The following is a 26,563-nucleotide window of genomic DNA, read 5'->3' as shown; positions in this document are numbered from 1 at the left end:
GAGTGTTTGTGTAAGCACTCTGTGAAGAACCTCAAAGGTTTCTATTTACTTTTTTAAGGTTTCTATTTAATGTGTTTTTGCAGCGTTGAGCACAGACATATCTGTTGAGTGAGTGACCGCAATGGCCAATCAGATGTTTAAGTTAGTCATAATACACTCAAGACTGCTCAAAACAGGAGTTTTTGTTCAGCACAAGTTGTGAATCCTTTCATTATAACCCACAAAGTATAAACACCATGTCAATAAGCACAGGGTAGAGTAGACAGCTTCATTGATTATAACGGGAGTTAATATTATCTTTGCATTTATTTTGGATTTATTGTCAGTACTGGGCTCGCAGTTTACATGGGTACTTAGTACTGTAAGTGTGGATAACCGTGTTCGTTCGCCACCACCGAAGACCATTTTTGACCCTTGAAAAACCCTGGAAAGTTTGCTAATCTAGCAATAAAGACATTAAGCTGGCAACAAAGAAAGATATGAAAGTCAGTGGAGTCTAAAGAACATTGTATCCTTTATTAGCATGGACAAAAAACACTGAAACATTTTTCAAAATATCTTCTTTTGTGTTCCAAAGAGTAAAGAAAGTCAAACCGTACATATTTGGGTGAACGAGCCATTTAAAAGTCAAAAGCAAACTAAGTTTAGAATAGTATTATGAAACTTAATAAAACTCCAAACACACCAAAATGTTTCCAAGAGTGAAATGTCTATAGTAGTTAAACATGATAGCGTTTTGACTGTGAGCCGAGACATGACATCCGTACTTAATACTGTTCAGCGTAACAGACCTGAGTGGATTTGAACTGACTGTCCGTCTCTTGGGTCTCGGTGACTGAGTGAACCTGATAGAATTACAGACTTCCTGAATTTGCAGTTGAGAGACGGCCAAAGGTAACTAAACAGATTAAAATCTATAGCAGAAAAAAACACTACTTTTATCCATAACAGGGGGACTATAAATACAGAATGCAGTGTTTGTGGACAAGTATATGTTCTCAGCTTCCATCTCTGGCCTTAATTCAATCTCTGTACCATGTTGGCTGAAACAAAGTGTGCTACTTGGCAATGTCACACGAGAGTGATTGTATAATGGTATTAGTGTTATTTATCCTCATATCACAAAGCATCAGCCTTTGGCTAAATTGTGGCTGTACTTCTGCTGTTAATTCTGTTCTTAAACTTTATTGAATGGGTTTCAACAGGAAATGTGAGATCTTGCAGTGAAGCTTCTGATGAGAGGCCTACAGTTCATCTTCAGGCTAACACGCTGTATACACTGAAATTGTCATAATCAATGTTGCATGCTTGGAACACAGACAGCTCCATTGATTAACGGGACTGTTTTGGTTTTGTTGCTCGCTTGGAGTGTGTAATAAAGTGCAAATGAACAAAAATGAGAGGAAACTATGACAAGCAACTATTACACAGTCATCTGCCCTGTTCATCCTCCAGAAGTACATGGTAATGAAAAATGATTTTACACAAAGTGATGAAAGAAACAACAAACCACTCCAATGCCAGGGAAAAAATAAATCACTTGCAGTGAACATAAGTTCACTGTAACTTAAAATAATGCTTAAAAACACACACATTTATGTTCTTAGCAGGTACCAAAACAACTTGTGCAAATGATGCAAATTACTACACCTGTAAGGGCATCACTGTCAAAATCTGTGGACAATTGCCTGCTTGTTAATGACTTAACTGACAACACCTGCCATATCATTTAATAAAGCAACTTGTGTTTCCTGTACACCCTCAGTAATTTTCTCCTTACTGGAGATTAATTTGCAAATAACAAGAAAAGATTTAGAAGGGAAAAATTACCTTAACTATTGTGATGTATGTAAATATTACATCCTTTAATATTTTATAATTTTATAGGCCTCACAAAAAAGTACTTCAGTTGTCCTTTTTACACTTTAAACATGTTTGTACTAGTAAATTCTCTGCTATAATATAATGAAATATTTTCATTTAAATGTACCTTGCATGAAAAAAACAGGTTACATTTCTGACAGGTTACATTTTCTACCAGCAGTGGAAAAACATTGACATACTTGAGTAGAACATTTCTATGACATTTACAGACCTTTTGCACCAATAGTGCAGGTGGGTTTTGATACATTCACAGTATGACCACCTCTTCAGTCACCACTACATCACTAGGTATACCTCAGTCATGATCTAATGATGTGAAATGTCTTGGATGATAACTTTGACCTTATGATCCCTGGAGAAAGAACCTAATGGCTACCCTTAATAGATCCAAAACAGGCACAAAATAGAAGGGAAAAAAAAACATGCCTGCATAGAAAGCATGAGATTTGTTGCTGGAGCATATGAAATACAATCAGTCCTTTGTCAGCTAGAGAGCTGACTTCATCAGCAGTTTTCCAAACCACAAAACACAAAAACCTCCATGACCTTCACAAAACGCATTTGATCACAGAATCCTCACTGCTATGTTGATTAATTTGATCTTCTCTTGTATTAAAATACTTCCCATTCATTTATAAAGGCAAAAGTAAAATATACAGTGTTGTAATTATTTGATCAGACATTCTATTTTTTCCAGGAAAATTATTTTCCATATTTGAAACCCTTTTCATGCGTTTGAAATTTGTCTTGATTTTAGAACATCTACTGCACAAATTGCAAATAGTTAAGCCAAAAAAGAAATTCCTGTTATAATTTCTGACTGTCCTCCAAAAAAAATGACCCTATAGGTCGTTTTTCAAGCACCTTATTACGACCTATATTTACGTTTTAAAGTCATGTGCCCTCTAGCTGGCGTAAAAATAATGACAGTGTCGTCTTATGTCTGTCGTCATGAAATGACGTATGACTGTCGTTACCAATCAAAATGCGTGTTCATTTAAATGCAATGTGTGGACTTTTTACACCATTTCCATTTAGCAAAACTCATTTTTTATTAACGACTACACCCACCTAAAATCCTTAAATGTCATAAAGGTAGTTCATACAGAATAACCTGTGCTTTACATTCCAAATCTTCTGAAGACATGTAATAGCTTTGAGTGAGAAAAAGAAAGAAAAATATGTTATTCACTAGGGGTGTAAAGGTACATGTATTCGTCCCAAACCTTGACGTCCGTACCGTGCAGTTCGGGATGAATACATGTACCGTTACACCCCTAGTGAATAACATAGTTTTCTATCCGTTTCTCATGCAGTTAGACGACGAATACAGACAGTCACAAGCGATCCATGCTCCGATCCAGAAGGGGGTGCTTGGTAATACAACGCTGTTTGCTAACCGCCACAACATGAAAAATGATCAGAAGAAGAACAGCGCAAACGTGAATTACTTGAGCACTTGAAAACAAAGTCCACTAGGTAGTGCGCACATCTTTCTGTGCTCATGAACAAAGGAGAATACTTTGAAAGGCTTGTGCACTCAACTATTTGCGAAACAGAGTGGAACACTGAAAATTAAGTATAGGAGGGTTGGGCTTAAGCTTCGAATGTTTAAATATAGTTTAAGTGGAGCAAATTGTAACACTCCTAATGCACAAGTTTTATTTTTCATTATTCTATTTATTTTGTACTTTTATAACACAAGATGCTTTTCAGCTATGTAGCTGATTGTCATCAAATCCCTTTTGTTTTTTGTCAGCCCTGCAAAAAAATATGACCTATGCAAGAGTGCATTCTGTTTACTGTTAGTGCTTAATACACTATAGGAGGCTGTACTGTACCAACTACCTCAGGGGGACTAAATACCGCTAGATGGAACAAACTGTGATTTGCACTACTGTCTGTTCAAAATAAATATGTCCTGTAACACTTTAGTTTAGTTTAGCTTATAAAGCAGATATTAATGCCTTATTCTGCATGACCTTATTCTACATCCCATAATCCTACCCAATACCTAAACTTAAGAAATACCTAACTATTAATAAGCAGTAATTCCGGGTTTATTGAGGCAAAAGTCATAGTTAATAGTTAGTTAATAGTGAGAATTGGACCCTTAAGTAAAGTGTGACCACTTTTCCTATTATACCGAAATCTTACCAAACTGTCACCCCAAAACCGAGGTATGTACCGAAACGTGACTTCTGTGTACTGTTACACCTCTATTATTCACCAATAACTTACTATTAATCAATATTAACTGAACTTGAGAACCAAATCTGTCCAATTTGTGAATGAATCATTCAGACTGTTTTGTGAAAAGTAACAATGATTCATTCAAAAGATGACTCAAAAGAATGATTTGTCACAAACTAGACATTGCTATTTCTCTCATGAACTCTGTCATATGGCTTCAGAAGACAAAATATAGTGCATTTTCCACACTCTCATGACACTTTAATGGTGCTGTTTTGTCATTTTAGAGCATTCTGGTCCACATTTACTTTCATTATATTGACAAGAGTGGGCAGGGAAAAAAAACACCAACAACACAGAAAGTCAGGTTTGGAATGACATAAGGGACGGAAATGGTGACAGAATGTTCATTTTTTGGGTGAAATTTGAGACTGTGTTGAGAAAACTGGATGTCTATCCATCCTGGTTGAATAAATTTAATTTGCTGATATTCCCATGAGGTCAAGTGCATAATGGGGTTTGGCCATGTAATGAGTAAGCCACAAATATGGCAGCCAAGGCTTTGGCTGTTGATGTACACTTACTAACAGATCTGACCTAGGCTGCTTTTATCACTGATGCTCCAGAATATCATACTGTATATAGGACCATGAACACTGAATACGTCCTCTGCATAATGCACCAACAGCTGACAGGTGTGCTGAGTTGAAAAGTGAACCCCTGTCAGTTACATAAAGGCTCAAATGTCCAGTTAGATTAGAGGGAATATTCTTATCACTTTTGGCCTCATGAATTGCCAGGTGGATTGGTGAAATAATTTCCATATGGCACTGACAACTGTGTGGGAAAGCAGCCTAGCACGGGCATATCTATGAGAGCAGCAGTAAATTCAGTCTCTAGAGATCAAATCACACACTCAGGATGAAGTTTGTTCAGTAACAGAGAAACCCAATGTCAGCAAGCTTCACTGTGGACTGGCTCCATCTTACAGATCTCATCAGGGCAAAACTTGTTCTCAATGTTTCTTTAATGTTTTCATAGTTATTTTAATGCCTCAGCAGACCTAATTAAAAACATGAGTTTTATCAGCAAAATCAGTGATAATGCCCTGGACCTCTTTCATTGGCCTTTCTGAATTTGTGTTCCCTCGTAAATTAATGTTATGCAGCGCTTTGGCAGATATCTTATACACTGAGCCACAGAGCTGTCCATAAACTGTCCAGATCCCCACAACCTGGGCTTATACAGTGTTCACACCATGTCAGAATTGTCATAAATACAAGTTTTAAATCGACAGCCCTAAAAACTTTGCATGTGTAGATAAACCAACAAATTAACAGAGCAAAAAACAGCAATATCACACTGCGACCTCTTGCCGACAGCCAAAGCATATTCGAACGACTAAGAGTGTGACATTGCTTTTACACCACACAAGAAGTTTATATTGAGAAACTTACATTTGTAGATATATTACTGGCAGTTCCTTTGTCTGTTTTTGTAACGAAAACAAATCCAAACAAAGAAGCAGTGAAGTTTTGAAGTTTTCCGCATCTCCACTTAACACAGTGTAGTGCCGTTTCGTTCCTGAATGAATCAGTGTTTTTAAACAAATTGGTTGCGTGAACAATTCAATGAATTACCCTTCACAGTTGTTATGGTCCTGAATCAGCATGTTCAAACTAATCTGCTGAATGAATCGGTGAAATGAATAAGAAAACATTGTGATCTAAGCGCATGGTCTAAAGCGCACGATGCAAGTGCACTTAGGGCGTGTCCGAATACACTTTTGCTAGTTTAGCAAGGGGAAAAATGGTCTTAAAGGGTTGTCCCTATTCTCTTAATGAGTAATGGGTGTGTTTTGCTCTCATCTCCCATTGCCTTTAAAAGCCAGTTGCGCTCGTGCCATGGCGGATTCGCTATTTACATGCTGGAATTTGCAAGCGGAAAAACTGAACGCTTCTCTAGCAAGGAAATGCACCTGAACATACCTAGTTTTCAGACCAGCACGCCCATGGGCACACAAATGGGCACAAATGCATTTGATATTTAAACAGCGTGGTGCAGGACATGAAAATGATAACTGCGTTGGGCTGAAACTAGCAAAAAACACTTGCGTTGATATGATAGGGCCCACTAATTTTCCGCCACCTACAGGCGTAACAACGTTACATGCAGAAAGAATCACTGAAAACTCCCCACCACTATTACACAGCATTTATTCACTTAAAAAATAAGCATATCAATCTTTATTCTGACATGTAAAACTAAAATGGTTGACAATTACCAATTATAACCTCTACACACAGCCTATTTATTATATCCAGTGCTACCTGGTGTATGTTTCTTTTATCTTTCATTTTTCTTAAACATATTGCAAGCTCATACAATTAATGTAGTGATTAAGCCACACCCACATTATTAACGTTGCCATCGAAATGAGTAATTTCAGCTCAGAGAAAAAGTTGTCATGTTGTAATTATGGTAATTCTGAAATGACGTGAATTCAGCACTTTCTGACATCACTATCATAGCGCCTCAGAAACTCCAAAAACGAGAACTAATGAACATTTACAACGGCATAATAGTGGGCGGTTTATCCATCCACTTATGAATCGATGACACACATAATGAAGTTGTAAATTCTACAGCATTCGCAGGACAAACTCTGAGCACATGGAGTTCTTCCATGGTGGAGTACAGGAAACTTTGTTTACTCTGGATATTTAAGGGATGATGTCAGTTTGCTGGGTGTTAGCAAGAGATTCTTTCAATGGTTTCCAGTCATGTAGTGGGTTGTGGCCACAGACATGAAATGTTCCATGCTGTGTTTCTGTTCCTTCAGGAGGGGTTAACTAGTGACTTCAGAGGCAAATAAAACTTCAGAGCCACAGTAAATGCCTAGCTAAATATGTAGTATATTAATCATAAATACAGACCAAGGACCGGTATTTCCTTTATCCAAACCCAATGGCTTTAAGCTTTTACCCAATGCATAAACTGAACTATGTGTTGGTTGTATCTGACCACAAATAAATCATCTCTTTTCATTCAACTGTAAATGAAGCAATTACAACAAAAAGCGGATAATCTTAATAGCTCTTCATGCTGCTGAAATGGAGTTTAAATGTTTCTGACGCTTTCCCACTGGCACTGAATGACTAACATTAGACTTAAATGACAAAGCAATGAAGTGAACGATCCAATCAAGCGTGTCCTCATTGTCCCTTATCAAATGATGGAAATTAGCCTCTCTGACTCACTCCATGCCCTCTGGCCAAAAGACAAAAGTTACTCACACACTAACTTTTACTTTATGTATTAAATATTATATTAAATTATCAGTAGTTATAAGGCCACACCTGATAATAGCACAGAGAAACTTCACATCACATGTATTAAATCACACATACACTCTGAACTGAGCAGCAGAGGAGGAACTGCCTGCTGCTGGTTTATTTTTAGAGCCAGCACTATGTGGTCAAACAAACAAGGATCATGGCAGATGTTAACCCAGGTCAGGAAATAGTGACCCTTGCTACAAATCAGTCACTACATTGGAAAGCCATCTAACCAAAACTGGGGTACCAGATTAACAATATTAAATAAAGCAAATTAAATGAAAAACAAATTGTGATAAAGGTCTTATTCAATTTTAAAATATCTTTTAAAAACAAACATGCATGCATATGTATAATACAAAAGACCAAAATTAAGATCAGAGTGTTAATTATGATGTATATCACACTCTGACATAAAGACATCTAGTGGCAAACAGTTTCCCATTTTTTATCCACTGGGGTGTACAATCTGACAAGCAACAACTGAAAAGGACAGAAAAAAGTGCAACTATATAAACAAAAGCCATATATAGGCTTGTGAAGTGTTATTGTAGTGTCACAATGTTCTGTGGAACAGGGAAGTTTGGAGAATTGGAGATAGTACAGGAAATGAGATAATGAAATTGAGAAATAGCCTAAATAGACAATGATCATCTATTTTTTGTTTTTCTTTAACCAACAAGAATCTGTATTATTCTTTCTGAAAATTCTGTATTTTGTTACAGACCGCTGCCAGAACACGTCCATCAGATATGGAAGAGCATCAGCGGCATAACCCCTCATGCAGAACGTAATTCAAACAAGCTTGTTCTTTTCTTCTGCGTAATGCATCCTAAGGCGATAGGCCACCATGTCAAAGGCAGCGTATAAGAAACCGATGTTAAACAACAATATCAATGCAAGAATTACAGCTGACAGGCACTGCTTCCTCTTGCACAAGAAACTCAGTTGGAGAGAGTTCAGTCGATGAGTGCTGTCTTGTATTTTTATTCCAAAACTACGATCACAGAATTCCCTTCACATGCCCTCTATACCAGATAAAGCACCTGTCATGAGGTTCAGAAGTAAATAGCTTGTAATATGTAGGCATACCTGCCTTAAAAGCATCTCACTTCAAAGATGGAGATGAAGTATCACAAAGGCCTTTTGCGTGGTTCATCATTAGCATACACACAACACATTTTTCCAATCTACAGTGCAACTCTACCATAGGGAATTGCTGCGCTTGGCAGGAAGATTAATATAAAAGGGAGCCAGGCAGGAGCATTTCAGAGGGAGCATCTCAGGACAGATGGGCTGGTTGCATGAGTTCTGAACAAAAGCCAGAGGGATTGGCAGGGGCACCGCTTTATTGTTCGCTGATTTCTTTTGACATGCGGGCCCTTTAGCGTGTTGAGCTATTTTTTGTGTAAACATCTATCGACATACTCTAAAGAGAGACTCAAAAGTCTCCAGAGAGGCAAGCGAGAGAAGAACTCTGACAAGGATCCCAAAAAACAATTGTCAATTCACTAAAACGGACCTTTTTTTAAACTCTAGCGAGGTTTGATGACTTTATTTGGTGATGGTGTAACAGTGTGAAATGCGGTGTATAATCTTATATAACTTTGATATGTACAGTACCGTTCAAAAGTTTGAGATTTTTTAAATATTTCTGAAAGAAGTATCTTATGCTCACCAAGGCTACATTTATTTGATCAAAAATACAGTATACACTATACAAAAATGCACTATATTTTAAAATGTTATTTATTTGTGTAATGGCAAAGCTGAATTTTTAGCAGCCATTATTTCAGTTTCCAAAGTCACACGTTCCTACAGAAATCATTCTAATAAGCTGATTTGGTGCACAAGAAACATTTCTTATTATTATCAATGTTGAAAACAGTTGTGCTGATTAATATTTTTGCAGAAACTGATACTTTTTTTTTTTTTTCAAAAGAACAGCATTTATTATAAATTGAAATATTTTGTAACAATTTTGTAAAAAAAAAAAAAAAAAAAAAAGTATTTACTGTCATTTTTGATCAATTTAATGCATCCTTGCTGAATAAAAGCATTAATTTCTTTTAAAAATAAATGTACTGACCCCATACTTCTGAACAGTAGTGTATGTATTGTTTTCTTATGTATTCTTTGCACATTACATTGCAGTATTACTTAATATCCATCAAAATCAACTGTGGTAAGATTCACATTAAAGTAAATCATTGATAATGAATCAATTTCAAAACTGATCTGATATTAATATAGCCAATTACACTGGTTTGTATTTTGGATGAAGAGGCTAGATATGCTGCAAAGTCGTGGAACATTTAATTATCGGACTATGGATTAATTCTCATTAGAATTAATTTGATCCAGCTAGCGATTTGGAATGACAGTGATGCATCCTTAGATCACCTCAGGCTTGGACAATCTAAATATTTCTTGCCGCAAATCTGATAACTTTGTTAAATATGAACCAGTTCTGTCACGATCCCTTAAAACATATTGCTTAACTATGGATTGCTGACAGAAACAACAAAGACAAGCATCTCACTATCTACTGAATGTACTGCAGTTTTTATTTTGACAAGACATACGACCTTGATCCTAAACCACGATGTTCCTATATATTCTTCTAAAATAAACCCCTACTTCTTCTTTTAAAGAAATTTCCCTTAAATGGTTTCATAAAATATAGGTCATCTGACAAGCACAAGGTGATTTCTAAATGAGTCAAATCTTCCTTAAAATGACATTTTTTCAGTTTCATTCTGAGATATTTTGAGATCAGTGAATCAGTGCAGAATCAGTCAATCATCTGATGTCCTATTTTCTTTGCAGGTGTGGTTTAAAACAATGCCAAAAACATGACAGATCTTTTGCAACCATGAATAATCTTTTGTCATGGATTGTAACGAAGGCTAACTTCCCTGGAGAAATAAGAAAACAGAAATCAGCACGTTTGTCACCTCCTTTGAATGCCTGTAGTGGGAGGATAGTGTATATGAGTCACTGATAAGATGCTTCAACCCTCTACAATTAACCAAAACTGCTCTTTAATTTCCTTATTATTTTCACTCTTAACGTAAAATGTTAAAACATAATTTCAGAGCTTGTCTGACCATTGTCCACCCTATCTGACCTGTGGAATTCAGGCAAAATTTAAAGAGTTAAGACAAAATTTAAAGGGGTCATGGCATGAGAAATCAAAATTGCCTTGATCTTTGACATGTAAGAGGTCTTTGTACCACTAAAACATCCAAAGTTTTATAGTTTAAAACGTCCTCATTATAAACAAAGCATTTATTTAATCAAGCTCCAAAAATGATGAATGCATCGCAATTCTCTCTCTAATCGATTCTGAGCTTAGTTTTTAACAGAAGATGGTGCTCTAGGCTAGTTTTTAACCGCACGCTCAAATGCTCATGAAGAAGAGCTTTCGTGCATTCGGCTGAGTCTGAGAATGTACTTGCACCTCAGAATGCTTTTATGACGCGAGATTAATGTAAACAGCCAACTGCAAACACACTTGTAATTCGTTTCAACCTTTTTGAACTTTATGAATGATTATTTTATAGAAGGTTCAAGTGGTGTATGCGTAAGGAATTGGAAGCAAGCAAAGTACAGCTGTTTCTAATGCACGCAGTGCCATCTGCTGTTAAAAAACTAAGCTCAGAATCGATTCGAGAGAGAATCGCAATGTATTCGGAAAATATCAGAATCGGTCCAGAATCATTTCTCGATTTGCGATGCATCGATTTATTTTCCCAGCCCTTGACTTCAGAATGACACCAGCATCATGAACAAGTGGATGGTTTATTTTTAATGGCGTCCTGGATCGCGTCAGAGGATTATATATTTGTTCAGAGAATTGGACTACAGATTGTTTTGTAAATGAGGCACAGTGTAAGTAAGCAATTTCATAATGCTTTGTAAATTATTTAATTTTATATTTTTAAAACACTTACTCACATACAATAGCAAGTGGGGTGTTGAAACTGTTTCCTATGCAATGGTGTTAGCCAATCAAAACAGTGGCCATTTATTGACAAACCTTAAAGGAGCCGCCCCTTAAAAACGGATAATTTCAGACAGAGGGTCAGAATGAGGGTGGAAAATAATTATTTTTCCACATATATATTTGTTGTTGTTTTTTTGTGCAAAAACCTTTACATTATAAGTGAACCCAAAGGAACATATTAAAATAATTTAAAAAAAAAATCCATGTCATGACCCCTTTAAACAGTCATCATTTACTCCCCCTCATGTTGTTCCAAATTTGTATGACTTCTGTGGAACACAAAATGATACATTTTGATAAATAATCCTAATCTTTTCTCATAACCTCATGAACTTATGAAGTAAAAGACAACAGAATTGTCATTTTTATTTCATTGTCATGCTGCTGTGCCTTTAAGACTTTGATGTGAACCCCCTTTTAACATAAAAAATAAGTAACAGAACTCTGAGTTTGCTGTCAGCTCCAATATAGTTTCTAACAGCTCCATCCTTCAACAACAGCCCGTTCGCCAAGTCTGTATTACATTTTGACAGTTTAAAATGACAATCCGTGCTGAAACAAAGTTTCAAATTTTGAAAGCTGCAGTGTGTTTTTTCATAGTACATCGAATTATTTTATTTCAGAAGATGGAGAACGTCTTCATCATATAACTCCTTCAAAAAAGTCAAGCAAAGCTTGGTAGTGCGCTTCTGAGCTCATGTAGAGAGGAAAAGTTCAACATTTTATGACATACTCCATCCAATACTTTGTTTTCCAGATGGTCACTCTCTTTTTGACAGCCCTATTAAAGAATGCGGTCTGGTGCATGCGAAGCTACGGTGAGTGGATTTTCAGTGCGCCTGTTTGATTAGACTACGTCACTATGCTTTCCAGGTCGAAACGACTGCCAGCTTCAACCCTATCGTTCCATTCGAATAAAGGCTTACCAAGGCAGCTCAGCATTTAGTCATTGGCTGCCCTACTTTCGGCCTCTGCTATGAGAGTGAATGGACTAAATTGGATGGAAACGTTTTTACCCGTGTGTGCAGGCGGGGAACTCTGACCATTCACCACAAGGCTTTTGGTTGGTCAGGCAAACACACGGGAAGATTACTTCCTTCTTATGTGATGCAGGCGCTTACAACCCACTTCCTAAGGGAAATGCACAAGACACAATTGGAAGCATACTTTCTGAAGACAAATAGAAAATGGCAGGCAAGTTTTTTTCTGGATATACTGGAGTAGAAACCTATTTATAGCTTTATAGCTTTAGATGGCAAGGATAGAGTGAGTAACTTGAGACTCAGATGATACCTTTCTGAAAAACTGCAGCCATTACCACATCATGGCAGTATTCTGATGTGGAGATAAGGGCTAATCTCAGATGTGTGCAGTGAGTTAGCCTAGTCAACATGATCCACAGCACTTCATTTTGCCATGAAACACCGAAGGGTATGTGTAAACAGTAATTAATTGCGATCTGGTGGCCCCGCAGATAGTTGAAAAGCTAAAACCACAGAATTTACGAGTCTGTACATCTCTGCCGCATATTAGCAAATGTGCTACATAGTGCTGCATTTGTTAACATGCCTGGGCGTGTAGTAATTTTATTTTGTGTGCGTCCTTGTTAGGTTCTTCCTCAAAGGTGAAACTGTAAACTAAATTCAGAGAGTGAGGCACTAAAGCTGAGCCTATATCAAGTATTACATAACTGAATAAATGAAAACCATTAGTCATACTTTCAAACAACTTGTTATCATCATTAGCATTCAGGCATGATGGTCATGTGCATGTGATTAATAATCACAACATGATTTAGAGCCATCTGCTTGTGGACCACTTCCCTTAATTACATCAAAGACAAGTCACCTGAAACCAGTAAAATTACGCAAACTTCTCTGAATATGTTTATAACAGCTAAGAGGGACTTCCTTACAGACTCCCTGAAAGACTCCCTGAAAGAGAACCACAAGAGGACAATCCTAAAAAAGGAGAACTTCTGAGGAAACAGAAAGAGAGCAGACTAATGAGCCATAACAGACAGATGACAAGATGGGTCATGACACAGTTAAGAAGTGATACAACGTGATACAACAAAAATACCATTAAAAACAAGTTTTTAAATGGTTATTAGTGCTGGCCAATATATTGAATATTCAAGAAAGATACATTTAAAATAATTCATCATGAAACATCATGAAAGTCTTACTGACCCCAAACCTTTAAACGGTAATGTTGAGATTGATTTTTTGATATTTGACCAGATTGACCAACTCTACTAGATGTCATTTTGGAAAGGTCACAAAAAGTCCTTCCCATCAATCATGTCCAAACACCTCACAATAAGATGATGCTGTGATCCAGATGTGTTTGAAATCTCAAACACTGTGACCCAGTATTTTAGTCATAATTTAATTCTTTGTTTGCATAAATCACACCCTCTGTCATCCATCATCTTAATCACAGTCACCAGGCCAGCCAGGATTCCACGACTGGGGTATAAAATATGAATATTCTAATGACTCAGTTACAAAACTTTCCCCATGGCTAAGATTCACACACGCAAATGGATAAACACAAACTGCAAGAACAGAACGACCAATATACACAAATACACACACAGATCTTACATTGCTCAGGCAACCTTGATCTAAACAGACTAAAGTATTGGAAAAATACAGCAGTACAACAAAATGGCCAATACTGAAATGCTGGTCTACAGTGGAACATTGGTTTACGCCATGGAGTTCCCAATTTCCCCGCTCTGCACATTTTGTATGTCCCTTATCTGACACACTCAGTTGAGGGGTGGGTCCCATTTGAGGGGTATTTTCCTATCTTATAGGAGATTCCAATCCGAACCAGGTGTGTTTGTATGCGGCTGTTCGCAGGTGTAAAGTGCGTGAGAAGCGTTAAATAAGATAAAAAGATATTTAAATGAACCAAATTACGCTTATTTTCATATTAACGATCACAACATAAATTTATCATTCAGTTTAGGGCTTTTGAATTTGACATTAGATTAAGTGAAATTTATAATTAATTTTTATATGGATGTATTATACACATATTAAATGAAAGTAATGTATATTATATTTATCGTAATGTATATTATATATATTTACAGAAGTATATTATGGCATCAAACCCTAAACTCCTCTAATATGTGCAAATTGAGTTTCGTCCGTGTTTGAAGATGTTGCAGGGTGTTGCGAATGAACACATTTTGTCAAGTGAAGTGAACTCCAACAGATAGCCCGTGCTCAGGGAGTAGGGCGTAGTGAACACTGCGTAGGGACCCTGTCAATTGTAACACACGAGTTTATGAAGCTTCCTTCTAATGATCTGTATCAGGTGTGTCAGATAAGAGAGACAGACCCTGCATCCCAATGTGAATACTATCCATCCTAAGTAATATGTGAGATTACAATAAGTGTGTCCCAAAGCGTAGTGTTTTGAAAAGAGTATGCCAAAAGTCCCCAGATGGTCTACTATTTCTAGTAGATTTTGAAAGTGTGGATCCGTGCACACTATAACGCCTAATATTGCCCACAACCCATTGTGCTTTGGAGGTGGATTTGGTTCAGAACTACAAACATGAATAAAAAGTGTTAAAAAACTACAAACATGGCGAATGTGCGCGACCGACGGTTAAGTAAAGAGGTTTAGATAAAGGGATTTAAGTGACTAATAATCAACATTTAGCCTGATAAAAAATATTTATTTAATGTTATCCATGTTGTATTTCATCTGCAACATAAAGATCTGTTAGTCCATTAGCGTTTAAATGCATCATTATGCAAACACATGAGGAGAGTTCTCCACATGAAAGACCCACGACTGGCAGATCAACGTGCTACTTCTTTTCACTCCGCTATGGCAGTAACTTACATGAAATGAAATGTGGAGGATTTCAACAGTGACAAGATGATTGACAGGCCAGTTTACAGTGACAGGATGCGTGTAACTATGCGATTAAAAGACGCAATTTAATGACTGATAGCTTGTCTACTCTTTTGCTACACACTCAAAAGTATGTTCTTTTTTCTTCACAAAAAGAATACATACTTTTAGGGCGTAGTATAAGTAGGTGAATTGGGATGCAGCAATACAAACTGTACAGGGCGGGAAGGAGTGAGGACTGGAATTGGGAACCCCTGGTTTACTCCATATGACCAAAATTTGAAGATCTAATAAAAACTATTGTTCAAAAATTTTTATGTTTTTACCAAAATCCCAATACCTGTAAATATAGGCAGGTGCAAATTTGGTTTCATACCATCAGATTTAAAATTATGAGTAAAAGTCACTTTGGATAAAAGCATCTGCTAAATGATTAAATCTAAATGTAAATGTGAAATTGCCAGTTTGAACTGTTTGTTACAGGACTCGTGCAAGAGGGCTTGAGAAACTAAACCCAAATTTAGTCTGAATGCTTTCAGCTTTTTAAAAAGCTTTCAAGCTTTGATAAATTTCGTAAATGTCTCAACCTATCTAATGCCATTTGAGTAAGCAGCAAAGCAGTACTGTAATAAGTAGCCACATTAATGGAAAACAGAATCAAGTACAACACAGACCAACTTCAGTGATTGCACATTGATTTCTCTTGTTTATGTCATTGGAACAAAAGAAGTAGGCTCTTTCTAAACTTAATTTTCTGCGGTATAACTTGTGGCAATTTGCACCGTTAATTGAATGCATCTGTGTCCATCCTCTCCAGAAAGTGACCCACGATGATACATGGGTCTCCTTATCATGTTAGCAGTGCCCCCCCCCCCCCCCTTTTTTTTTTTGCTTTTTTTTTTTGCTTTTTTTTTTTTTTTTTACATGAAATGTCTTATTCTGGAAGGAGCATGTGTTTGTAATAAAAATGTCATGAAAGCAGAAAAAAATACATGCACACACACATACCTTGAAATAATATAAACCATATGCCAACTACACAGGATGAAGCTGTAGCAATCGGTCACACAGGATGACAGACTTTTGCTTTTCCAAGTCCAAAGTAAAAGAACCCTGTACACCTTAATATGAACTATGGTTTCTGTTGTTTTGATTCTGTGTGCACATTTATAACTGCAATCTTGCACATGTGGTGGTTTCCCACACACAAATCTTTCATGAACATACACACATTCATGCACACAGACAAAACACACACCATGGTATAGTCTGACATGAAAAGGTGTTTTATTTAATGAATCCTTCTACTCAAAAAAAAAAAAAAGCTCTGAATTACATCAGCCTTTTTTGTGCTGGCTGCCTGCAGTACCTCTTCATCTGAGCACCACTACATTCACTGTGGCTTTCTTTCTCTGTCTGTCTATTTCATTCTTTATGTCTTTCTCTTTTACAGGATCACCAGTCTATTCACTAACAGAGAAGAGATCTTCACAGGATGTGAGCAGCAATGTCATCTTCTAGATAAGCAGAGAACAGCCAGTGACAAAGCAAACAGGTGTGAGTAGGTACAGGTCTACCGCAATAAAGCATGTCTGAATGTGTTGTCTTGTTGTGGGTGTTGGATGTCACAGAGTATTCAAAATTCAGCCCTTTGGTGAGGTGCTCTTGATTAAAAACTGAGAGCACATCTTTTGGGTCAAACACAGAAGTATTAAATTAGGTATTTCAGATAAAAAAGTACATTTAGCTACTGTATTACAAACTGTCAAAACTGTAAAAAAAAATCGTAGGTTATTTTGGATCATCAGTCATGCTCCGTAAACACCGTCTGTCACAGACACGAAGATGTATTTTTAATTTCCAAGCTGATTGCACTAAAAATCATGTTTTCAGCCCATTTCAAGTTTGATTTTGACATGACATAAAGCCGTGATATCTAACTGGGTGATCTGTTTACTTACTTTTCAATTAGTCTTCCCATTGACGCCATCATTTGTTCAATCAAACTGACGCGCGGAACGTGCACATAAACACACAAACCAATCATATCCAATCATAACCAATTACATCCAATCATAGCACGTTGGAGACATTGCCTCCTCTCACGTGACTTTCCCCCATTCATTCTCAATTACTCCCCACAAAACCCACAGCACGCTATAGGAGGTCTAATGGTTTTCTATGAGTGGAAAGGGAGGCATGACTCCTGCTGTAACTTTACCTGCGGGTGTCGCTGTTGGGCAGTGTTCCTTTAGAAATACGAGTGACTTGCGCTCTTTTTAATGTCGTAATTTGTAATATTTGTGTTGTTTTATATGTAATATGGATTATTTTCTCATCCTATTTTTTTTTTTTTGAGGAGGCACTGCCTCCCTTGCCTCCTCGAAGGAAACGCCCCTGATATATATATATCCTGTTAAATTTATGGTAAAAAAATGGCTGTGGTTGGAAGAAATTCATTCAGTGACAGTGTTTCAGGTATGACGGTATGGCCTGTATATTTTACAACTTACTGTATATTTTTAAGTAAGTTTTTTTGTATTATATTTTTGTTAACATATCAATTGACTTTAAGAATTAAAATCTGCTTTTCTGGGAATACACTTTTACTGTTTTTCAACGTGAATTATATGGTATTTCATAGTTTTTACCAAAACCCTAAAATTTGAAAATATAATTAAAATATTTTATAGTAAAATTACACATGTAATGTTAAACTATATTATATATATATATATATATGATGTTACAAGTTTTCAATGTATATGGTACAGTAAGGTAACTTACAAGTAACCAATTAATCATTCAGTAATGGAAGTCTATGGGGTAAGGCACTGCACCACTTAGACAACTGAACTGAAATAAAATAATTTTATTTTAAAGAATTAAAGGGATAGTCTAAAAACAAAAATTCACAAAAATTACTCACTCTCACGTCATTTCTTCTGTGGGACAAAAGAGAAGATATTTTGAAGAATGCTGGTAACAAAACAGTTTGGTTCCCGTTGACTTCCAAGTCAACTTCGGTTCCAGTCAATGGGCACCAAAATTGTTTAGCTATCAACATTCTTTAAAATATCTTCATTTGTGTTCAGCAGAACAAAAAAATGCATACAGGTTTGGAACTACACGAGGGTGAGTAAATGATGACAGAATTTAAATTTTAGGGTGGACTATCCCTTTAATATAAGCAAAATAATAAGTAAAGCTTTTTTTTCTTTTAAACCATCTAGAATGCCCCATAGACTGCTATTGTAAGTGAATTGCAAACAAGGTCTTTGTTTGTTCAGCAACCGAATGACGAGTCAATGAGTTGCCTGTGATAAGCATGACACAAATGCGATCAATAGAGCTTAACTTGAATGGTACCCGGAACTTTCCTATAATATATGATAGGAATTATACCAATTGGAATATAGCAATAGAAGCTTGTTACAACTATTGAACATAGTGACAAACTAGTAAGCCAAAACCCTTAGTGGTATCGATTGCTATATTGAAGGAGGCTGTCTGACCTCTGTCTGACCTTGGGCTTGTGGGAATGTGTTCATTACTGTGCGCCACAAACTGATCTTTGTCAATACTGTCTACTGCTAAGAGCCTGCTGATAGCAGTCACCACAAATGCATCTGTGTCTTTTTCCCTTGGAATGTGTAAAGATGAATTGTAAACTTCAGTCTGGGCATTACATTGATAAAGGTCTGGTCTTTCTCCAGTCTTGGGCGCCCTTGTTTATCAAGACTCTTTGCTGTGAGGACTGCTTGTAATCTCATTCTAGTCTGTGAGGAAATATAGAAGAGACGTTTACGGTATGTGCCTATAGATACTGCCAGAGCATTATCTGCTAAGTTATTAAGTTTTTTTTTTAATATACATATTTATTAATATAATATTAGAGACATACTGACCTTGAACTGACCCTGACCTTGACACGATCATTTCTTTTCTTTTTTTTTTTTTTTTTGTCACATTACAATTAGACAGCGTCCCCCATGTTAGTTACTCCACTATTTGATTTGGCAGACTAAAGTTTATGTAAAATTACTTCACTAATTTCTAATTCTTTTTAAGAAATAATTTAAAAACCAGATAATGCCAAACTATATTTTTCCCCCAAGAATTTCAGACATTTAATGAGATTTTTAACGATCTCAGGCACGGTTATAAGACCTTGACATTTTTGCCACATAAAAAAATCCAGAACTTGATCAAAACATTTTCTTCATTAAAAAAAGTTGAAGTTGGTCTGTATAACAGTTAAAAAAATTTAAAAAAAAAAAATTAAAAAATAACAAATTATTTCATTTAAATAAATAGATCTACATAAAAAATGAGTGTCACATCATTAACCCAGTATGTTGACAATGAGCGTGTGTATGTGTGTTTGTGTGAATGTGGGTGCCCTCACTCCTGCCACGCATCCATATGTGTGTCTGTTTATTTACAAGAGCTGGAATGTGTGCGCGTGCATATGTGTGTGGGTGAATCCGCACATACTTGTGCTCGAGTGAGAAACACAGTGTGTAATGCTCAGCTCATTATGTTTTATAGTTCAGTAAATTTTGATGAATAGAGGAGTGTTTCTCTCTCAGGACCTGCCACATCGGTCATGCTGAGAGCCATCTGTGCGATTGGGCTTCGCTCTCATACATACTACATCACATGCCTACAGAAGATCATCGTCTGTACTTTTAACTCTCTAATGTATCTAATATCTAATGTCATAAACAAAAAGTTTAGCAGGCAGGATAGAACAAGTGTCAGAGTGATGAAACAGAAACTAAAAAATCATGTGAAGGGGTCACTTTCTTGTTCTTCTTCTTATTATTAAAATAATATTAAGTCTTCTTATAATATCAATTTGTCTTAAACTTGATTATAATGTAGTAGTGATACTATCTATATACACTAGAAAAAAAACCATCATCATCACTATCATTAAATAATATATAATTTGTATAAAATAATATTATAAATAATATAAATATAATATAAAAAATTATTTCTTGTTATAATAACATTTATTATTATCATATTGCTGTTATTGTTGTTGTTATTAAAATAATATTATATAATTTTTGACTCTACAGACTATTTATAATTTTAATGATTTTCTAAAAACATCATATTAATGTAGTGACCATTATCTATGTAACAAAGAAAAAGCTTAAATATATAATATATAAGACATCTGAGGCTTTAATTTCCATTAAAAACTATTTTGTCATAAATACTATGTGTCATATATGTATTGTGACATAAATACTGTTGTGTCATATATATGTATTGTGACATAAAATTTGTCATTCGGTGAGATGAGATATTGGTCATACCACCCAACCTTATTATGACCTCTTTAAAATACATCATTGTGCAATACTGGAATGCACAAGGTTTGCACAAGTCGATCACATTAAACTTCCTCTTGCTTCTAGCCATATTGTTTCCTATAGACTCAAGTTAGGCAGGTATATCACCCCAGGAGGGTGTTGTTACCTTTGCTTTTTATGTGTATTGTCTTTCCTGCTGGATTGCTGCACTGCAGAATGCAAATTTCTAGCAATGTTATCATCTACATTTTCAGCAAAGTCTGTGGGCAGAGAATCTGATGGCCAAGAGCCTTCAGAAGAACCTGGAAAAACTGAACACAGCACTGCCTGCATTCTTCTAAGACAAGAGCTAATCCGAAAGATCAGTCAAGACATCAATGTGACAAATTAAATTGAGTAATTAAGATCAGAATCAATTGATAGCTTTTAGAATTCCGACTATGGTTGTGTTGCTCTCTCATTTCTCGGTGATTCCTGATAGATAAAAATAGACATGGGTTTAAAGTATTAAAAACTATAATCTGTGAAACCAAGACTCCACTGTTACCTCATCCTCCAACATTACCATTCATTGTTCTAATGCCTCCAGCAAACCCGCTGCAGAAGAAATCCCTGACACCCAAAGCTCCAGACAGTAAAGAACCTGCTGTGTACTGGGGCAGCCTGGTACAACTAGAGCCGTGTCATGCTTGGGCTCCCTAACACTGCCTCCATTAACACACACACACACACACACACACACACAAACATACACTAAAATACCCCTCAGTGCTTGGCACAGAATACACACAGGCACATAAACACACTCAAAGCAGGCCACCTCTGCAACTGAACCAACTGCCTCCACATCTAAACCACAGCAGGACAGGCTGGAGGAAGCTTGCAGATTGCATTATGGAACGCATGTAATGCAGTTATGCATATTCAAGCAAATTAAGAGGTTGTGTAACAATTGCATGTCTAAAATGTATGCTTATTCTAACTCTAACAGAATTTACAGTAGAAAAAGGCTCTATGTTTCTCGAAATAAACCCCTAGTGCAATTAAAAGATCTCTCTAGAGAAGAACAAAGGGTGGGCTATTATCTGGCAGCCCATCTTGAAACCACCCTTGAGGAAGAAATGTACCTTACTATGGAGGAGATGTAATCTCCTCGTAATTAGTTTGTTGAAATGCTCACCTCTTAATCTATGCAAAATGAGGCATTCCAACAGAGGTGAGAGCACTCAGTAATGGGATACTTACATCTGTCCGTTATACACTAAAACTAATCTAAGATTCCTTTGTTTCATCAGTCATCAAGACTTTGCTTGATATATGGTATGTATAGGTTAGTATGTGTGTGTATATATATAGACTACTGTAGAAAAACCCGCTCTGCCAGGCAGCTGTATTAAATCAATGACATCATCATTCTCTTTAGTGCTGCAATACTGTCAAGTCCACAATGTTGCGCAAGCATTATTGGAAGTTATACATTGAATAGTCCCTTAGCTCCAGGGTCAATCACTTGGATTATGTTAACTAGAGCCTGGAAACATTCTGGATGGCACATTCATAAGTACCACAACTGTACAAATGATACATTAAGAAGAACAAGATGGTACTGTGAGCTGATTACCCATGGAAAATGCAGCTGAGCTTGGTATTAGAAATGAACCGCTCCCTAACACATCATTAAATTATACACAAGGCACACACAACCAAACTATGTCTAATGTCTAATACGTCCAAGCACACATAAATCAAAGCACATCCCAGGAAAATTAAGTTACATCTCACATCTCTGAGGGCCAAAAATCATAATTACTGTGTTTATGCACATTATTTTGCAATTAAGGTCTATATTCTGGCATCCAAAGAAGAAATTTAAGTATGATCTTGTCATTTATTCTTTTTAACAGTAACTCAATCAACTCGCGTATGCATGTACTGTAAATGCAGCCAATAACCAATTTTACACATCATCTTCAATAGCTTAACATTTCACAACTATCTTTAACCTGAATATTAGCATAATCTGGTATTTGCAATCAGGGTAAAGTATTTACATGATGCTTAGATAACCAGAATATATGACCAAATTCTGATGAATATTGTAATATTCTTGTGCACTCAGTCATTGAGGCAGTGTAATAATATATACACAGATGATGTCAGTCTCTGGGCAATGGGCCTAAAAGTTAATGTCACTGACTGAATAAACATCATAGCCAGTTACGATTTTTCCACCACATTACAATAATTAAAATCTGAAACGAACGTGAGGCATAAAAACATAAAGTGTTCACCCTCTCCCAGAATAAAACAAGGAAAACAATCAATTAACCTGTCAATTTTGTGAGAGTGCTTTTGAAGTGCAGAACTTACCATTGGCATTTTTCCCACATGTGAGATGCTGATAGGGCAAGAGGAGGCCGTACAACTCCGAATCGTTGCTCAGAGCCTGCTCAAAGGATTCCAGTGTAAATTTGGGGATCCCGTTATCCTTCTCCACCACCGAGCTATTCAACACCCGGGTAAAGACCTCTCGGAAGAGGCTCTCCATACAGGCGGTCAGGTATATAGCCGCATGCTCGTGGACGCGCACCGCGACCCTACTGTCCACCATCCACCTGAAGAACTTCCCCACGGAGAAGACCAAGCCGCATCTTTCCGATTTCCCCCGGCTGAATTTATCCTCGGTGCTCATGTTGTACATGGACAGCGCGCTGAGCGACGCGGCGATGCAGTTGACCGAGATGGTCCACGACAGGATCATCTTGATGGCACTTTGGACTTCGTATTTGGTGCACTTGCCGTAGCGCAAACTCAGCCGCTGCGCTTCCCTGGCGATCCTCACCAGCGCGCGGCTCACGAGCGCGGAGAGGCGCGCTAACAGATCCGCGGACACGGTCCCAAACCTCAACTCTTCCTCCTTGTTGAGCGCGTTCTCCACCTCCCCGAGGCTCCAGGGCACATCCTCAAGCTCGGGAAGTTTCGCACAGTGTCCGGAACACTCCAGGGTCTCGCCGTCTTCGGCCAGGACGGTGTTGACGGTGTCTAGGCTGTTGTGTCGACTGCGCATGGAGTCGGTCAGATGCCAGCAGTGCCCTCCATGCGCATAGGAGATGTGCGCCTCGGAGCAGCACAGAGACAAGCTGGATGACCTGAAGGAGTCCGCGGCTCCACCGTAACCCGAATCCAGCGTCAAATCCTCCAGGGTCCTCACTACGGATTTACCCCTTTTTGCCATAACTGCACTTCATATTGTCCACACGGCTGAAAGCAGGGGGAAACGTTACTTTGCAAACAAACGCCACTGCTTGACGGCTTTATTCTGTCCACTATGCTATTGGAAAGGCACAGGCGAGTTTCCAAATTGTTGCGTTCACTGTTGAAAATGCGCCCCCAACTTTGAAGGAGCAGTGGTGTTGTTATGGCACACACTAGTGTGTTTGAAGGCTGCGAAGCGTCAGTTGGAGGAGGAGCCACATACAGTACTGCATCCAATACGCTGACGGGACCATTGCTGCGTACAGTTGGTTTTGAATGTGCACGGTTCTGCATGATGTACTTCTGTTCATCTGGAGATCCCCTTTTAAAAAATATGGAGATGTCAGACACTATGAAAATGAAACCTTTGACATTTTGACACCCACTTGCATAAAGTGTTATGATATAAAGGTCACTGCAGATCATAGATAGAAAGATAGATAAATTTGTACCACTATGATTTTTCCTTTAAAACGTAAAGTGGCATTTAACTACATTTACTTCCAACTTGTTCATCAACATCCACTTTTTACAGAACTTTCAGTTCTCTTTTACTATATCGTTTAAAACTATTTTTACTCTGATCAGATAAAGCATTCCATTTACAAGAATTCCATCAGTAAATCAGCTGTAATTGGAGTGAAAACAGAGCTTTAGATCTAGTGGTCTTAAGTGCCAAAACAAACAGATAGACTTTATACAACTAGTAGTCAGCATGCATGAAACTGCTCCGATCCAATAGACCAAGCAGGGCAGCATGTTTGAGGGGAAAAAAAGCAAGGGATCAAATGAACACCTGTCCTCTTCCCCATTCTCCCTTTCAGATGGGGCTTAGAGTAACGAGATTCCTGTTCATTAATAATGAAGAGTATGCATAATATATTAGTCATCTTGAATGGAGGGTTCTTGTGAACTTCAGTCCCAGAGTCTGTAAAGGTCATATGTTTCTCAATTTAAAACTAAAGACAAAAATGGTGCATCAAGCACCTCTTATTTAGCTTTGATTAATGCAGTAGGTAAGTATTTGGCAAAAATACACATTAAAAGAGTTCAAAATTATATCAAGACTTTTATGTTTAAAGACTGAAGATTATGAATCAGTCACTGTATCATAAGAAAGCATACATAACGCTTTTCGACTTGAAATACACTTCACCGTTTAAGTATTTTCAACTTTGCTCTGATATAGTGAGGACCATATTTTACTCAACACTGACCTCTTTGGACAGCACTCCTTCAGAAACCTGAAAATAAAAGGGATATAACAGTTTGAAAGCTGTTTTTGCCAAGAGTAACGTTTTTTCCTTAATGAAAGGCACTGACCCTCATAGTTTCGTTACAATTCTATTTTTAATGTGACAATTAATGTGTATATCATAATTAACGCGTATCAGATCAATGAGATGCACTTGAATTTATAGCATATTGTCGTGTTAGACTGCCATCTAGTGTTCAACAAAACTTACAAAAAAAAAAAAATCGTTATTCACTCAAACGAACTGAGCTCAGATTTGAGTCAGTAGCATTACAATTAAACTCATTCACTTGTCACTAATTTTATAAGGGATGAAAGACATAGGTAATCAAGCTGGTTGACATTAATTAAACCGTAATTTTTAATCAGCAGTAACGTAGTAGCAGAAAGGATTAATCTTTAAAAGATAAACTGCCTCATTTACTTTATTGTATGTTAATGTTCTCAGTATCTAAAGGCAAGTGCAAACCTAATCAATAAACTAATTATCTCTTGGATCAATGTAGTAGTTCCCATTGTGAATTGCAATGTTTTTTTTTTCTCCACATACTATGCTGATGTTCTATGCTCCAAATGCACTATGCTGGTGTGAAGAAAAGTAATAGCAGAATGAAACATGATACTACATGATGCATCATATTATGCGACATTAATATAAAACAAAGTGATCAAACATTTCCTCTGTTATTGCCCAGAAAAAAAGATACACTGTACATGGCGACTTTTATGACAACATGCCCCAATTATAGAGCATATGAGTTACATTCTATGGGGTTAGTATTACAGTCTTTACAGCAAATTTTACATAAAACAGTTGTAAAACACAAAACAAGCCATAAAACAACAAATATATAAAATGTTATGTAAAAAGAAAAAATGGCAAAACGTTGTTTTGGCCATATTGAAATAATAAGTCATATAGGCTTAAAAAAAAAAAAAAAAAAACTTTTAATACATATGACAACTTACCCTGACCAGGCATTTATGACTGACACTCTAGTCCTGAGAACACAGTCCTGCTTTCACTGTGCTGTTACTGTATTCACTTGTTGTTTTATCCATCTACAACAAAAATATGACGATATTGTTATTTTTTGGAGGATTTTGCACTATAGGTGTTTGAAACCAACAAACAAAAGTACTGCTAGGAAAAAAAACAAAGATATGAGTTAGAGTTATCGGACTTTGTCCTCGTGACAACTATTTAGTCACCACTAAATAGTTTTATGTATTATATAACAATTACATTATATATTATTAAATTGCTACTAGTTTACATTAAAGTTGAAGTGAAATTGTGGCCATAGTATTTTATACACTTGAAGTGAATTACTTCCTACCACGAGCGCACAAATATTTCTCATAACAAAATCGTCTGTTCTCTTGCACCTCTGTTCATGTGCCTATCCGGGTACTC

General features: G+C 36.9%; 1 protein-coding gene across 1 annotated transcript in view; it reads right to left on the bottom strand.

Annotated features, from left to right (window-relative positions):
* btbd11b (BTB (POZ) domain containing 11b) overlaps positions 1-24,234 on the bottom strand; it is a 66,378-nt gene extending 42,144 nt beyond the window's left edge. The window contains exon 1 of the mRNA XM_051870663.1: positions 23,007-24,234. Coding sequence (XP_051726623.1) covers positions 23,007-23,871 — 865 coding nt within the window. The 5' untranslated portion in view covers positions 23,872-24,234. The remainder of the gene's footprint in view (positions 1-23,006) is intronic.
* Between the last annotated feature and the right edge of the window lie 2,329 nt (positions 24,235-26,563).

Source organism: Ctenopharyngodon idella, chromosome 18 (genome assembly GCF_019924925.1).
Source record: "Ctenopharyngodon idella isolate HZGC_01 chromosome 18, HZGC01, whole genome shotgun sequence".
Lineage (NCBI taxonomy): Eukaryota > Metazoa > Chordata > Actinopteri > Cypriniformes > Xenocyprididae > Ctenopharyngodon > Ctenopharyngodon idella.
This window is presented reverse-complemented; position numbering and strand designations above follow the sequence as displayed.